We start from the raw sequence: 15009 nt of genomic DNA on the forward strand, positions 1-15009 counted from the left end.
AAGAGTCTGCATTGTCTAGTGAGTTTTGGAACATGAAGAGCAAAGTACTTACAGGGAGGAAATCATAGCTTTTCTCTCCATATAACCTGTTAGCAAGTTTCAGAATGTAGGGAGCTCCATGTTTGTTGATATCAGCATTCAAACTCCGAAATCCCGAATGAATCTCCTCAACCTCTTTGAAATAGAGAGCCTAAAAGAAAGAAAACGTTATTTCTATAACCATTTCTTTTGAAATTATAAGCTGGTTCCTTGGCATTTGCTTCCGTCAAATAAAATTAATATTACTAATTATTGATGATCCCCAGCCATCTTTATTTTCCATTTTTCATTGGAGAACAAGTAATAGAAACTCCAAAATGTATAGCTTGGTGAAACATAATAAGGACATTGGAAACTGTTTTCCCATCACTTTTTTGTTATAATTAGAGTTCCACAAATAGGAGTGGTTAACAAGCTAAATATTTACACAAGTCTGCTTTTTTCCCCAAAAATCGGGAGTGGTAAGTTCATATGTATATTCTATACAAATATAATTTTACTGAAAGTTCTCAGAAATAAACAGTAAAGATAAGAAGCATCAGCTATGTGAGAACACAGAGATGGTACAGATTGAGAGGTTTTTATTTTTTTTCCTTGCAGTACTGGCATCAGTAACTCACTTACTTAAAAATAATTTCCTTAAACTTAACATGGGGCAAACTTGAATTCCCATACATCAGTTACATCTAGAGTCCCTTTCTGGTTTTATGAGGCCTGAGCTGGTTCCTTGCTTTTAAGGCACAAGGAAGAACCGCCACCCTGTACAAAGGCCAGTTACTCACTGAGATATGGAATGTGCGTGGGGGTGCTGTGACGGATCTCTTTACTGGAAACAGGGGTAAAACCTTAAGACTGTTCTTTACTGAGCTTATAAAGTTCCTGGAAAGCCTCAAAACACAAGCTCAGATTACCTTGCAGGGGATGACTAACAATGACTAGTACCGGGGTTTTTTTTTAAAGTGGATTTTTAAAAGCTTTCAAACGCTTTTGTATCTGCAGTGATGAAAAAGGTTGGTGTTTCCTAAAGTACAGAAATAGAAGCTTTGCAGCTGGAACAGGCCCATAAACGTGAATCCGGGCTGGACCTTCCCTGGCTCTAAGTGCAGCGTAATCTGTGACCCGTGTGTTAGAAAGACCTTCACTTTCACCCCTCTTTTCAAGGAAAGCCAGAGTTCCCCACTCAGCATAAAGCGCGCCCCGCACACAGGTGCCCTCCACACCCACCAAGGACAGGCAGGACCCTCAGCATCCCCGCCCCCTCTCCCTGCAGGGCCCTACTGCTCACTCGGGAACGGGGGTCACAGCCCACCAGGGCACACCTGGTGCCAGGCCCAGGGGTAGGAACACGGACTCACAGGCTCTCGTGTCCCCTTGACTTCTTGACTAGGTGTCATTATGCTCAAAAGAATCAAGACACAGCCGACATTATGTGAGTAGCTGAGCATCACAGGCAAAGCGGAAACTGGACAGTCCTGGGCCGGGGAGGACTTGGATTACAGGAAAGCCTTGCAGACTCCTTGCTGGAACGGAAGCAGCGCACGGCAGGGGGTTGTCGGCTTTCTTCCTGCTCCGTCCTCAGTCCCACAAAAAACAGAGCCTGGCACATCGCAGGTGCTCAGTAAAGACTGGGTCATGAATGACAGCCTGCATCCCAGTGGATTTTTCCTGGGGCTTTTTCTGAAAGTCTGACTTCATGAAGTATAATGTATAATATAACACACAATGCTGAACACCGAAATACAGTTTTCTACAAACGCGCTGCAAGAGCTCAAAGGCACAACTTTCTGGTACGGTCTGTGTGGTAGGCACCAGCTGGGAGAGCTAGTTTCTGCTCACCTTGGACATCTGCGCTGCGGTATTGCCTCTGGTCCCCAGAAAGACCATGGCCAGCGCTGATGAAATGCTGAAGGGGGAGATGAAGATGTTGCCGGCAGGATCGCTCTTGTTCAGGGCGCAGAACAGGTCCAAGGCGAAGCGGGTGTTTGCCGTGCTCAACTGCTCCATGGTGAGGCTGCAACACAGAGCAGAGCCCTGAGCTGCCCCCTGCCACACCAGCCAATCGGCAACGCCACTTCCCCATCTCCTCCTCAACTCACGCCAGCCACCCTGAAATACCCTGCAACGAACTTGTACTTTCTCTCTCCCTCTCTGTCTCTCTCTGTCTCTCTCTCAAGCGGAAGGCAAGAACACTCCATGTGCACAACTGTGGGAGCTTGGGGCGACTGGCCAAGGATTCAGCAGTGACATGGGATCAGGACTCCTTGTCCTAAAGGGCCCCGGCCGTGCAGACAGGTGCATCTGGGCCCTTCCCTACCACACGTGGGAGGGCACACTTCCCACCCTCCGTTCAAGTCTCTGATTCATTTGAGCCATGAATCCACTGCCCACTTTTACCTGAAAAAGAATGTTTCTATTAGAAAATCATAGCTACCTGCTACTCATTAAAGCAAATTCCTGCAAAAGAGACAGAAGTATCGTCGTATTTGAGATTCCCTTGCTGGTGTTTAGAGAGGTCCCCAGTCTCACAGCTGGTGAAGGATCTGAGAGTGGGAAGCCAACACAGGCCCCGGGGTCAGGTAGGGCAGCCCGACAAGGAGAAGGTGACAAGTATCCTCTGTCACTCCCGCGGGCACGGAGGGGCTGCAGGTGAAGCACCTGGCCTTGTGCTCAGCTCAGCCAAGCACTCTCCCCACCTGACCTCGACTCTCAGCCCACACACAATCGAGGAAGAGGAACAGTCGTGCTGGCTGCCCAGCGTGTAAGTCCTAAGTTGAATTATTACTGTTGTTGCTGATAAATAATCTCTAGGATCGCACTGGCCTCCCTTCCCTGCCTCCAGCCGCAGAAAGGAGAAGCCGCTCCGCTGGGGCTGCCTGGAAACCGTCACAGAGAGAGAAACATTCTGGACTCCGGCTTCGGCTTCCGCTTCCGCCTTCAGGCCCCAGGGAGCGACCTCTGTCTGCCGCAGGCCGCCGGGCCTAGCTCCTCGGACGCGGCGCCGGGGACCCCGGGTGGGGAGCAGGGCAGATGGCGGTAACCACCGGACTCAGGGACCCCGCGAGGCACACGGCGGCGCGAGGTAGCCACCGGACGCGGGGACCCCGCGGGGCGCACGGCGGGGCGGGGTGACCACCGGACGCGGGACCCCGAGGGGTGCTCGCGGATTGGAGCCTCTCCCGCCCGGCCCAGATCCCTGCCCGGCCTTACCCGATGCTGGGCTGTCTGGGCGAGGTGCGTGATCTGCGGAGAGCGCAGAGCGCGGCCCTTATAGGCAGAAGGGAGTGTCCCCGGAAGGCGGGGCGGCCCTGCCCCAGGATGATGCACTGCCTAGGAGTCAGGGCTGCGGCTGGGCGGGGCACAGGGCGGGTCAGCGGGGCTCCATGCAGCGCGCTCCTGGGGCCTCAGCACCTCTCTGAGTTCCAGGCAAACTCAGCTCTCCATAAAGGACCTGATGGGCTATTTCCTACTAAGGTGTGAATGACTGAGATGACAAGGTGCCGCTTCTTAGAGGGCAAACCAGCCTCTTTGGAATCTTATCCAAACACTCCAAAACTCCGGGTTACTGGGGGCTGGGGGTGTGTGTGTGAGGAGGGGCCTCTAGGGTGAGATAAAACAGAATCAGTTCCAAACAGCATCCTTGATGTCTCTGTCCCTCAGGAAGCCATGAGTCCAGCCCCAAGACTCCCCTGGCAAGTGATGAGCCCAGCAGGCTGGGTCAACTCACATACCCGAGGCACACCATGAGAACGCCCATCCGTGCGAATAAAGTATCTCTCACCCATTATACTAAAATGTAAACTGACCAGTTTTTCCCCTATAGGTAATGTTAAAGTAGAATGACTATCGTTGAAGAAGAAAAGCAGTAGCTGTTTCTGTGAGGTCTTTTCTTCCCCCCTTTAAATGCCTGCGTATGTAATTTCACCAAAATTGATAGTACTTGAGGGTATGTAATAATTCTGCATTCTTGAAACTTCTCCCGTGCTTTCCTGCAAATCTCAACATGAAAAGGGGACAAAGGAAAAATCCTATTTTTAAATTAGTATGGATAATACAGTGTAAATGGGTTTGTAGATCTTTTTGACTCTGAGAATTTGTTTATAAGGGCCAGAGAAGACCCAGTAATGAGAGATAAAAATACTCTCTATAGATTTTTTAAACTATATCTTAATAACTAAGATTGTAGAGTGCTTTCCAGCTGATTGGAATAAAGAAAACAACATTTATTGAAAGCCAGTCATAGTTAAGTTGAGTGGTTTGATAAAACCGCTAACGTCTCCACCATGTCTCAGAGAGCTAGAGACCCCTCATCAGCTTCTAGCAAGAGGTCTGTGTGAGGAAGCCGAGAGAAAGAGGCTGCGCTGTAAAATTAAAATCCCAGACACGTAAACGAAGGAAACACGGGTTCTGAATTTTCTTTTCTTCTCCTGACATTTTGTATTTGTACTCACCTGGAGTTAGTAACCTGAGTCAAATATGAAATGAAACCACTTCCTAAGTCAATACATGTACTGTATAAGGTTCGGACAGAAGGGACTTTATACACCAATCATCCATCAATCCACGTGCTCTGCAAGGTCGAGGCAGAGTAACCACTCTGTGCGCTCTTGCGGCTTCAGAGTGTAAACGGCCCCTGACCAAGGTCACACAGAGATTCTCGGAAAGGCAGGATGGCACGGCCCGTGTGGGCAATGTTGGGCGTATCTGCTCAGCTCGAAGGTGTGGTACCCTGGCTAGATCAGCTATTTCGTCCCCTGGGACAAACCCAACAGAATGAATGCGCGTGAGGGCGGGCGCCCAGAGACATGCGCGAGCATGTTCATCGCAGCGGGATTTGAGTCAGGTCCAAGCAGAAGAATGGAGAAGTGATACCGCAGAACAGCGCACAGCAGCAGAAATGAACAAACCGCGGCAACGCACAGCAACTTGGCTGCATCTCCAAGCGCACCGTGAAAGGAAAACGCGCACGCAGCGGTGTGAGCTGTGTGCTTCTGGTTACACAGAGTTCAGAAGCGCAGAACCAGCCCGTGGGGGTAGAGGTCAGGAGAGAAGGGGACCCTTGGGAGGAAGGCGGATTGCGCTGACTACATTGTCCTTGATGCGTGGCCTCTGGGACCTTGATTCTGGAGAGACTGCGGGCCCAGGGCCGGCGGGTCCCCAGAGATGGGGAACGACTCCGCTGCAAGCGCACCTTGATACACAAACCAAGCAGCTCAGTGCCCTCACTCTCAATTCTCCCCTTCATCAAAGTCCCGCCGGCCCTAACCCACCCCAGCACCAGGCAGCTAGAGCCCACCCGCGCAGCGCGAGCCCACCAAAATGACCCAAACTATCCAGTCCAGTCCCAAGCTTACCTAGTGCACCTACCGTGCCTTGCCTGTTCCTTCCTGCAAGAGCCCAAATACAGGCCCCAGTAAAGGCCCCACCACCTCTGCCCTCTCCTCCTCTGCTTGCTGGCCCACCTGGGTGCTTCCCAGGTCCCGCGCAATGTGGCGTGTCATCGTGTGCCTCCTGTCGCTGGAGATCTGTGCCTATCAACCTCCTTCATGACCCTCACGTCCATGTCAGCTGCCTTGGGAGGCCGGATTAGAGCAAATCCCCAGTTCATTTTTAACACAAGCGTTGTGAGTGGGAGTGGCTTGGGCAGAGGAGGGCTTCTGGGATGCTGCCCACCTGCCATGCCTTGACGGGTGGTTACGCAGGGGTATGGATTTGGGGATAATGCACTGAGTTGCACACATAACTTGTCTGCTTTGCTGCATGCATGCTAAACTTTAACAGAAATCAGTACAAAGTAGCAAGAAAACACACTGAACATCGGTAATCATTTCCCGTCTTTCCCCTCCCACCCCTACCCTCCGACCAGGATTAGTCAGCTTGAAGCTGGTCGGGGTCCTCTGCCACCCAGCATCTCCACTCCCCTAACTGTGCTGGGTGTGCCCGAGGGACTCAGAGGAACTAGTGAGCCCCTGCCCTTCCTGTCCTCCTACACCCAGCCACACTCAAATCCCCAAGTCCAGGTAAGAAGCGTCCTGTCTACTCTCTCATGTGGGGACACGTCAGTCCTTGGTTCAAGGCGCCAAATGACAAAGGTGGTGCCGTATGAATTTTTCAAAGATCCACAGCTATAGGTTCGTAAAAGCCATGGGAAGGAGAAAATGCCAGACAGGCACCAAGAGATGTTTGAGAACTAATCGTCCTTCTGCTACTGACCTCAAGGTTAATTGTATTGTGGTTAGGGAACATGATCTCTATATTACTTCAATGGTGAGAAGTGTTTTGACACTTGCTTAATGGCCCAGTATATGGTCAATTTGCGTACATACCCCTTGTATTCAGATACATCCTAAATCCATTACGGGCAGTGTTGTCTATATGACCATTGGCATGAGTGCACTGATCACTTTATCCAACTCTGTACTTAGATTCACTACTCATGTTTAGCAAGATAATGACTAAATACCAGTATTTCTAGCAACAAACAGAAAATGAAATTAAAAGAAAAATACCACTTAAAATAGCATCAAAAAAATCAAGTACCTGGAAATATAGCTAATAAAATATATGCAAAACCTCTATACAAAAAGAAAATTAACATTATTAACAGAAATGTTTAAAAATCTAACAGAATGAATATATCACGTTGATTGAGTGGAACTCAATATTGCAATGATAGTCGTTTTTCTCTGACTGATTTTTTAAATCAATCCCAATCCCAATAAACATTCCAAAGAAAGGGTGTGCGTTTTTGTGTGTGTATGCACTTGCGTGTGTGTGAAGCTAGGCAGGCTGAAACAGATCTTTGCAGGTACTGACATTTGACGTATGACAGGTGACAAGGCAACAGTGGGGAGATGATAGAATACTTTAAAAACGTAGCAGCAATTGAATATATGCAAAAAAATTAAAGAAAGAAAGATGAGGAGAGAGAGAGAAGGAAGGTGGGAGGGAGGGAGGGAGGGAGGGAAGGAGGGAGGGAGGGAGGGAAGGAGGGAGGGAGGGAGGGAAGAAAGAAAGAAAGAGAAAGGAAGGAAGGAGGGAGGGAGGGAGGGACGGGGAGGGTGGGAGGGAGGGACGAGTAAGGAGGGAGGGAGGGAGGAAGGAAAGAAGAAAGAAAGAGGGAAAGAAAGAAAGAAGGAAAATATTCCTTACCTCACACTATACCGAAAAATCAATGCCAAGGGTATTTAAGATCTATGAAAGCAATATGAAAAATAAAATGAAATAAGTTTTAGAAGAAAATGTAGGAGAATTTTCCATGAGTTTGGGGTAGGGAAGAAGTTTTTAAAGAAGAAAAAGAAAGCATTTACTATAAAGGGAGTGATTAATAAATCTACTACTTTAAAAACAATAATTTCTCTTTATTACCAAGACAACATTAAGACAGTTAAAAAGACAAGCCACACAACCGAAAGAGAATTGAAAGGCATACAATGGAAAGACGGTTTTCGTGTTTGTGTATAACTTTTACAAAGCACATTAAAAACACATTAAAAAAAACCCAAGCAAACAATTTGAATAAACACTTTAAAGGAGGAAATCGAAATGGCTTATAAAGTATAAAAAGGCGTTAAATACAAACTTACAAGCTTAAAACATAATGAGATCTCTTCCACTCACATTGCCAAAAACTTTTAAAATTCTGCAATTCAAAGTGTTGCCAAGAATGTAGATCCACTGGGCTTCTCTCACTCCTGGGGGGATTATAAACTGGGAAAACTACTTTGCAAAATAGTTTGGTGATCATTATTCAAGTTCAGTTATTTAAGAATGTTGACCCAGCACCCTTCTCCTAGAGAAATGTATTCACATTTTACATCCTGACATTTATAGGAATGCTGGAGGTACCATTCTCGGTGAGCCCCAAAAATCAGCGACAGCAGAATGCGGACATAAATCGTGATATATCCATCCAATGGAATACTATATAGTAACAAACATGGACACATTGTTGCTGCATTCACAACATGGATGAAGCTCCAAAACATAAGTTGAGCAAGAGAAGCCGGATTCAGAAGACGACGTTGCAACATTATTTCATTTATGGAAATCTCAAAATCAGCCTGAAGCAAACTGTACTGCTTAGGGTTATAGCAGAAGGGTAAAACCACAGAGAAAAGCAAGGAACTGTTCACAAAGTTAGAAGGGCTGTTAGCTGTGGGGAGACAAGAGGAAGGGGCTGTGACCAGGGGGAGTCACATGGAGCAGAGGCAGCTTCCTGTGCACGGCAGACTTGCTTTCTTGACCTGGGTCACTTGGTGCATGCTTTATAATTAACTGTTCAATTAACCTTATGATCTGTGCATTATATTTCACAATAAAGCAAAAGAAGTAATGTCAAGTCATCTGCCAGATTAACATAGCTCAAAATGCCTGGTAAGTTGTTGTAATTATAGTTGCAAACTCAAGGTGAGAAGTCCTTGAAGAGGCTCCTAGTGCAGGAACTGTGGGCAGACGTACATCCCAAAGACGGGAGGGAGCGAGGAGCCTCCCATTGCCCGGGTCCAGCTCGATGGTCAACCAGTGGTCACGTCCTCTCCACGACCTCCTGTGACATACATGAGGCTGGTCCCCGGCCGGAATGCTGTGTGGCAGATGCAGCCATGACAACAGCGTGCAGGAATTGGGGCGAAGGCTGGTCCTTAAGGGGCTTGGCCAGCCCTGGCAGCGTGGCCTGAAGACGTGAGGACAGACCCTGTCCCCTGAGTGTCCCCCAGGGTTGGGAGTGCTGTGCAGTAGTAGCTGGAATTTTACAGTCCTCTTGATTTTGTTCACAAGTTTCTAGTCGGATAAAACAGGTTACAGGGCAGACAAGCTTGCCACGCACTTGTTGCATTCAGTGATGGTACAAAGTAATGAATTTAGCATTCTTATAAGAGTATGAAGACCTAGACTCGTCTTGAAAAACTGTCAGCCTTGAGTCCGGGTCGTCTGAAACACGAGGTCACCATGTGAAAAGCTGAACACCCCCGGCTGTGCTCCCCAGAGCAAAATAGACTTCTAGGAAAGGAACTGGAAGAAGAAAATTCAGATGCTCAAAACAAGGTGAATTAACGATAGAAGGTGCTATAAGAATCTGATTCTAAACAGGACACACGTGAGAGTGAGCACGCCCACCCCGTCCCCCGTCAGCGGACCAGTCTTGGGCCACAAGGAGAGCGTCACCCCGTGAACACACAGCGTGCACCCCTTTCTTCCAACCTGAAGTCCTAGAGGCACCACCTCTTCACCCCCTCCCCTCAGGGGAATGTGTGGATGCCACCAACACTGCTTCCCTCCAAGTCCTCCTGGCCGGCTCGCCCTACAAGCATAAGCGGAGTGTCGGTCCTCTAAGGGGTTTCCTCATGACCGAATTATTCGTCCTGCTCACACAGCCTGAAAGTGGACGTGAGCTCCTCCCAGACTTGACCCCACCTTCAAATTGCTGATTATCGGACATCCAGAACATCCACAAAAATCTTGATTTCTTTTCCCTCTCTTCAAAAGTAATTTTGAATTCGCTTGTTTTCCGATTCAGTTTAAGAAATTAAATAAGTGAATTATTATACTTTTGATCAACTTGAAGCTTGGTGGGGTTGAGGTCTCACAGTGGTGTTTTGTAAATATGTTAAATGGGATTATTATGAGCACATTATCTCCATGTTGGAGTGCACTCTAGATAACAAGCTATTTTATTTTAGATATGCAATCTCTAACCGTAAACAAAATTTATAATTGTCCATGAGCATGGAAACATTTTAAACATAAAAAGTAATTTTTGTATACAAAGTGCTGTATTTACTATAGTTAAAAGAGAAATGTGGGCGCTTCCCTGGTGGTGCAGTGGTTAATAATCCGCCTGCCAACGCAGGAGACACAGGTTCGAGCCCTGGTCTGGGGAGATTCCACATGCCGCGAAGCAACTAACCCCATGGGCCACAACTACTGAGCCCACGCGCCTAGAGCCCGTGCTCCGCAACAAGAGAAGCCACCGCAATGAGAAGCCAGTGCACCTACCTTGATCCCCACGGGATTCGAAGGGACACCATTCAGCCCGTAACAGGATCCCAATGTCTCAAGACATTTCCTGCATAGGTAGGCATAGCCTTGTCTTGCTAACTTAAAAAGCTTTTCCCCAATATACTTTTTATCAAACTGCTTGAACTGCTTTCCTTTGAAGTATATAGCATTACTGAGCACCCGTTTTGTCAATAAATCAACTGACTTGGCAGGAAATACCTCTACATTTTGTCTTTTTTTAAAAAAAGAAAGAGAATAGGTCTAAGTAATATTAAACCGCACATGCTGGGATAATACACAGAGGAACACACCATGAGCTGAGGGCCACCTTCTCAAACTGTGAATGGTCGCTATGCCTGGAAGCCAAATTAACATAAGTTTGCCGCTGCCATGAAACCCTGATCTCTGCATTTTCACAGGGTGTTTGAAAGTATTAACAAGTTGGAGTTCGGGCCGTTGTCTCTGGAAGAAGGCAAATTGTAATCCTTTTAAAAAGAAGTTAGGGATGAACAGGAGAACCATATTAAATAGTTCATAGAGAAATGTCTATAAAATAAACGGGCAGGTTGGGTACGGTGAGGTAGTCCCTGCACCTGGCTTTAGGAAGAAAGCTTTTCGGGACAGAATGATGAGAATTGTGCCACGTCAGGTGTAGAGGAATACAGCGGGATTGGGAGGAAAAGGCACTCGTGTGGGACTGGGGTGGCAGTGTGGACCCTCGTGGAAGGCAGGATGTCTGGGCTTAAACTCCGGAGACCTCACCGGGACCTATCCTGTCCCAGGCATTGCCCTCAGGGCTAGAGATGCATAGAGGTAGTTAATCTTCTCTACAGGACCCGTGGGAGGAGGGTCCTACCTTGATACCCACAGGACACAGAGTAAGGAAGCTTCTCATAGCCCATACCAAAGGAGTGTTAGAAGCAGGAGTCATTCCCACTCGCAATGTCAGATCATACTGGGGCAAGTTTCTTTTATTTATTTATTTATTTTCATTTTTATATCCCCAGCATCTGGGCCAAAGTCAACATTCAAAGTGTTCGTTAAATTAAGCTTTAAAAAGAGGAGGGATTGAGCTTCCCTGGTGGCGCAGTGGTTGAGAATCCACCTGCCGATGCAGGGGACACAGGTTTGTGCCCCAGTCCGGGAGGATCCCACATGCCGGGGAGCGGCTGGGCCCGTGAGCCATGGCCACTGAGCCTGCGCGTCCGGAGTCTGTGCTCCACAACGGGAGAGGCCACAACAGCGAGAGGCCCGCGTACCGCAGAAAAAAAAACAAAGAAGAACAGATGCCCATGCCAAGTTAATGGGTGTAACCAGACAACAGGACTGAGCTTACAAAGGAGATTAAAGATTCATTTTTGGATAGTAGTTATACTGGTAAAGATCTATGAAAATGGTCACCACTGAAAGGGCAGGTAAAATGCTCCAAGCTTGACCTTGTATTTCTGGTCTCTATGGGGAGGAAAGTCTACCGAGGAACAGGATGGTAGTGGAGGGATTGTGCCGAATGAAGAAAATGAATGGGTGGTCGGCGGTGAAATACTCCTCTGTCAACTGCAAGGAGAGGGCGACGAAGGTGATCTCGGTGGCAGCCGCCGCCTCTGTGCCCTCCTCGTTCACCTCCACGAAGGACTTGTGGACCACCTTCGATACAGAGAGGCCTCTGGCTCCTGATATGCCGGACAGGTCAGCCTTGCTACTGAAGAGCTCCTGCATACCCAGGGAGGCCAGCAGAGTGCTGAGCTCGTAGCTCTCCTCCAGCTTAAACCTGGGCAACTGGACATTGACCTCAAGGAGATCCAGATTCTCGGGTCTGGTCCACTCACGCAGCTTTTCCAAAGTCAGCTGTTGCTCAATCTGGATTCGGAATGGGCAAAAAGAAGAGCGGAAATCATTTTATAGAAGGAAGTTAATGAAGCATTGTTTGAATGAACGGGCCCATCATGTCAGCTGCTCCCTAGCTTCCTTCATGTTTTGTTCCAACACAGATTCCATCTGGAGGATTTCATTTCTTTCTGACTATTGGTGATAATGAACAGAGCTGCGTTCCCAGCCACCAAGGGCCCATCCACCCAGGACTTACCAGGCCCCTGCCACACTGGGTCACGGGTCATCCTGGCTAAAATTGCCCTAATTGGTCGAGTGATGCAAGAGGATATTTTAAAGCTTTCTTCCATTTATTTCATTCTGTTTATTCTGAACCCCAGTGATCACTGTGTTTATCTGGGAACCTCACACAGCTGAAGTTATCTCTGATAGATGTAGCTCATTGGTAAACAGAAATGGACCTAGTTCCTCATCTAAAATGGGATAACAGTAGCACATACCTGGAGCACTGTGAGTGCTGAATGAGTCACCCTATACAAGTGCTGTGTAAGGTCAGCTACTGTCATTACTATTATTACTGCTACTGCACTGGAACACACACACATTCCACTTTTCTACTGATGCTGGTAATTCCAGACGTTCTTTCTGATAATCAGGAACGGACAAATATGGAGATACAATTGAAAGAAGGAACACAGTGGTTTTCACTTATGCTCTAGAGCTGCAAATGGCTAATATTAAACGCCATCCAACAACAAGTTTGGTCTGGGATGGGGGAGGGGAAAAGCACACAACAGGCCAGAGACACTGAAGAAAAACCTCACTCTTCACAGTTTTGCCTCTTCCTGGCCCTGGCAAGAGATACCATTGCCTTTAAATTACAATAAGAGAAACCGCAGACAAAGTTCAGGTTAGGCAGTGGGCTCATCTCTCAGACTAACAGGTCACATGGATCTTTTCCTGTCATGTAGCAATTGGACATTTAATGCACAATCTACATGAACTGGGGTGAGAATGACCAGATTTTACAGCACATGGCGAAACGATAATGGTCGAGGGTTTTTAATTTTAAAAAATTCTTTTAATGAAACAGTCCCCATTTATGGCACGTTCCTCTAAAGCTCATCTAAGGGAGTCTCCACGAGCTGCCACTGGCCAGCATTACGCTCGGTGTGTACCTTTGATGTTCCCGCCACGTTGTGCACCGATAGTAGGTGAACATTTAAATGTGGGGCTTCCATAAAAAGGAACGAAACTGCGTTATCTGTAATGAGGTGGATGGACCTAGAGTCCGTCATACAGAGTGAGGTAAGTCAGAGGGAGAAACACAAATACCGTATGCTAAGGCATATGTATGGAATCTAAAAAAGCGGTACTGATGAACCTAGGGGCAGGGCAGGAATAAAGACGCAGACCTACTAGAGAAGGGACTTGAGGACTCGGGGAGGGGGAAGGGTAAGCTGGGATGAAGTGAGAGAGTGGCATTTGGCGGCGTGCCATATACGCTACCAAAGGTAAACTACATAGCTAGTGGGAAGCAGCCGCACAGCACAGGGAGATCAGCTGGGTGCTTTGTGACCACCTAGAGGGGTGGGATAGGGAGGGTGGGAGGGAGACACAAGAGGGAGGGGATATGGGGATATGTGTATACGAACAGCTGGTTCACTTTGTTATACAGCAGCAACTAACACACCACTGTAAAGCAATTATACTCCCATCAAGATGTTAAAAAACGTACAATAAAAAAATAAATAAAATAAAATTATATGCACAGGAAAAAAAAAGTTCTCATCACAAGAAAAAAAATTATAACTGTGTGGTGATGGATGTTAACTAGACTTATTATGGTAACCCTTTCACATTATATGCAGTTATAGAATAATTATGTTGTCCTCCTGAAGCTAACATAATGTTACATGTCATTATACCTCAATAATAAGTCTCTATAAACATAAATAAATAAATGTGGAGCTTCGCACTGGTACATGCGGATGGGCTACTTTACAAAGGAGTGACGGGAAACTGGGAAGGAACACCAGGTCACCTCACTAAACAAAGAACAAGCACCTACGCCTGACACAGACACACACAAACACACACAGGGTCCGCGCATCACTCGGGGAGGTGGGGAGGCGCACCTTCCTCAGCCCCGTGGACTCGTCCTGGATGTCATCCGGCAGCAGGATGACCATGCTGAGGTCCTCACCCTGGTAGGGCAGTTCCAGCACCTGGCACTTAAGGTCCTTGATGTGGCCAAGCCGAAACTTCTTCTTCTGATACATCATTTTCACTAGTTTTGTGTCTTTCTAAACAATTAAAACACAGATCACTAACATTGTTGTCAGCGTGGATTTAGAGCGCACAGTCATCTAGACGGTCACCTGCCCTCACCTTATTCAGTCTGAAAGCTGCATCTTTTGTGGCCTCCATCATGAATTTCTCCTGCCAGTTTCCTTTGAAATAGATGGCATTCACCAGCACCAGCTTAGTCATGCTATCAACCACACCTGAGGCCAACAGCTCTGGAATTTTCCCTAAAAAGACAAAGTTAGCTTTTTAAAAATCCACCTATCAGAATTCCACATTTGAACTGACCTTTGATTAGCAATGAAATGCCACTCAAATGCTTCCTTCTATTTAATTTCCTTTAACATGGTACTAAGTTAGCCAAGCCCCCTGGGGTGCTTCTACTTTAAATAGACCAACTCGAGGGGCAGATCAGGGGGACACAATCTGCCCCCAAAGGGCCGATGCTTCAAAACAAGTCAATTGTTTAAAGGCTAAAACCAGGAAAACTCTTCCTTTCTGGAACGTGGGATAAGTAGTGGCCTCATTTTGTGACTGGCCATTCTTTTTCAGGAAAAGAACAATTTCTTAACCAAAATGTTTTGTCACTAATAAATAACTCCCTTCTTCAAATCTTCCAAGTTAGATGCCTAACTGTCACAGGAAAGCTTTTAACAAATATCCAAAAGGTAGGACAGTTCCTCCCCTGAAACACAGGCCCCACTCATGATGTGGCATGGCCGTGACAGTCCCTGATGGAAGGAACACAGGTGTCCTGTGGGTGCCTCAACCGTTCCGTGACTACGACAGAAACACAAACCAGAAAAACAGCCTGAGGAGACTCAGCCCCACCTCCCGACC

The 15009-nt window shown here is 47.3% G+C and overlaps 2 protein-coding genes across 2 annotated transcripts; both read right to left on the bottom strand.

The window, feature by feature from the left end:
* Positions 1-6: 6 nt before the first annotated feature.
* On the bottom strand, positions 7-3222 carry LOC114906480 (leukocyte elastase inhibitor-like; the record flags this gene model as incomplete). The annotated part of the gene is made up of 3 exons (XM_029241585.1): positions 2471-3222; positions 1876-2050; positions 7-190 (listed from the first exon to the last, which is right to left on the bottom strand). Coding segments are annotated over exons 1-3 (370 nt in total), but the record flags the coding sequence as incomplete, so codon positions are not given.
* A 7778-nt stretch (positions 3223-11000) lies between these two features.
* LOC114907130 (leukocyte elastase inhibitor-like) lies at positions 11001-14773 on the bottom strand. The gene is made up of 3 exons (XM_029242826.1): positions 14254-14773; positions 14001-14168; positions 11001-11892 (listed from the first exon to the last, which is right to left on the bottom strand). Exons 1-3 carry the CDS (start codon positions 14353-14355, stop codon positions 11488-11490), a joined length of 675 nt encoding a protein of 224 aa, XP_029098659.1. The 5' UTR covers positions 14356-14773; the 3' UTR covers positions 11001-11487.
* Positions 14774-15009: the final 236 nt, after the last annotated feature.

Source organism: Monodon monoceros, unplaced genomic scaffold (genome assembly GCF_005190385.1).
Source record: "Monodon monoceros isolate NGI ecotype Baffin Bay Population unplaced genomic scaffold, NGI_Narwhal_1 Contig1408_ctg1, whole genome shotgun sequence".
NCBI classification, from domain to species: Eukaryota; Metazoa; Chordata; class Mammalia; order Artiodactyla; family Monodontidae; genus Monodon; species Monodon monoceros.

Coding starts and splice junctions, on each gene's coding strand:
- LOC114907130 (XM_029242826.1), bottom strand. CDS start 14,355: ATGACTAAGCTGGTGCTGGTGAATGCCATCTATTTCAAAGGAAACTGG. Junction 14,169..14,253: donor CAGCTTTCAGACTGAATAAG/GTGAGGGCAGGT, acceptor TTAATTGTTTAG/AAAGACACAAAACTAGTGAA. Junction 11,893..14,000: donor AGTCCACGGGGCTGAGGAAG/GTGCGCCTCCCC, acceptor TTCCGAATCCAG/ATTGAGCAACAGCTGACTTT.